The sequence below is a fragment of the Balaenoptera musculus genome, chromosome X (assembly GCF_009873245.2).
Source record: "Balaenoptera musculus isolate JJ_BM4_2016_0621 chromosome X, mBalMus1.pri.v3, whole genome shotgun sequence".
NCBI classification, from domain to species: Eukaryota; Metazoa; Chordata; class Mammalia; order Artiodactyla; family Balaenopteridae; genus Balaenoptera; species Balaenoptera musculus.
This window is the reverse complement of record NC_045806.1, coordinates 43,345,702-43,346,983: the sequence shown is the minus strand read 5'-3', so window position 1 is coordinate 43,346,983 and position 1,282 is coordinate 43,345,702. Positions and strand designations below refer to the sequence as shown.

At 38.0% G+C, this 1,282-nt stretch overlaps 1 protein-coding gene across 1 annotated transcript; it reads right to left on the bottom strand.

Annotated features, from left to right (window-relative positions):
* Window positions 1-669: 669 nt before the first annotated feature.
* Window positions 670-1,018, bottom strand: LOC118888666 (40S ribosomal protein S27-like). Its single transcript, XM_036839988.1, has one exon. The coding sequence runs from the start codon at window positions 982-984 to the stop codon at window positions 730-732; it is 255 nt and encodes an 84-aa protein (XP_036695883.1). The 5' UTR covers window positions 985-1,018; the 3' UTR covers window positions 670-729.
* Window positions 1,019-1,282: the final 264 nt, after the last annotated feature.

The following is a 1,282-nucleotide window of genomic DNA, read 5'->3' as shown; positions in this document are numbered from 1 at the left end:
GTATAGAGTTCCGATTCAGAAGTTATTTTCTTTCAGCTCTTAGAGAAATCTTGTGCCATTTCCTCCCAACCTTAATGAGAAATTCACTATCATTCTGATTGTTTTTCTCCTATAGGAAACATCATTTTTCTAATGCTGCTTTCAAGACTGTTTTTATTTGTCTTTAGTTTTCAAAAGTTTGACTATGATGTGTCTTGGCATGGATGTTTTGAGTTCATTTAGCATCTTGAATCTGTAGGTTTGTGTCTTTTGCCAAATTAGAGGAAATTTCAGCTGTATTTTTCTCCAAATACTTTCTTAGTCCCACCCTTTTTTCCCCTCTTCTTCTGGAACGCCAATGACATGGAAGTTAGTGAGGCTTTTCTTTTTTTCAGCCTATTATTCACATTGGCTATTTTCTATTGCTCTATTTTCAAGTCCACAGAGTCTTTTCTCTGCCTTCTCTGTTCTGATATTGAGCCCATCCACTGAGTTTTTGAATTTGGTTATTGTATTTTTCAAGTTCTAAAATCTCCATTTGCTTTTTCTTTATATCTTCCATTTCTTTGCTGAGAATTTCTATTTCTTTGCTGAAACTTTCTCTTTTTTTATTTGTTTCAAGCATATTTGTAATTGCTCATTGAAGCTCTTTAACAATATCTATTTATTTTATTTTATTTTAATTATTTATTTTTTATCCAAAATGTGTTTATTGGGATGGTTTCCCATTCATCTTGATTCCAGGGGCTTTTAGTGCTGCTTCCGTCTGAAGGAGCACCCTTCTGTAAGCCTTGCTTTTCCTCCTGTAGGCTGACAGAGGACGGTAGAGCAGCCAACACACAAAACTACTGTTTGTGCATGGCTAAAGACGGTGGTGATTTTATAGCATCCTGGGCATTTCACATCCATGAAATAGGAATTGGGGCTCTGCACCAGGCGCTTCTTCTTGTGTTTCCTCTTCTCCTCTTTTGGAGAGGGATGAAGGAGATCCTTTGCGAGAGGCATGTTCTCGTGGGGAGGTCATCACCGTCGGAAAGGTCTATTTTTAATTTTTTTGATAATTCTAACATCTGTGCCATCGTGTTGTTGGTGTCTGTTGATAGTCTTTTGTCATTCAAGTGGAGATCACCCTGGTCCTTAGTATGATGAGTCTTTTTTCTTAGTGAAGCCTAGACATTTGGGGTATTTTATTATGGGACTCAGGATCTTACTTAAATGTTTTGTTTTACAGGCCCTCTCTGATACCACTCTGGTGTGGGACGGGTGGGTGCTGCCTCATTACTTCCACGCCGGAATTAAAGTC

Bases quoted from the DNA above. Each gene is read 5' to 3' on its own strand.
- LOC118888666 (XM_036839988.1), bottom strand. From the start codon at position 984: ATGCCTCTCGCAAAGGATCTCCTTCATCCCTCTCCAAAAGAGGAGAAG.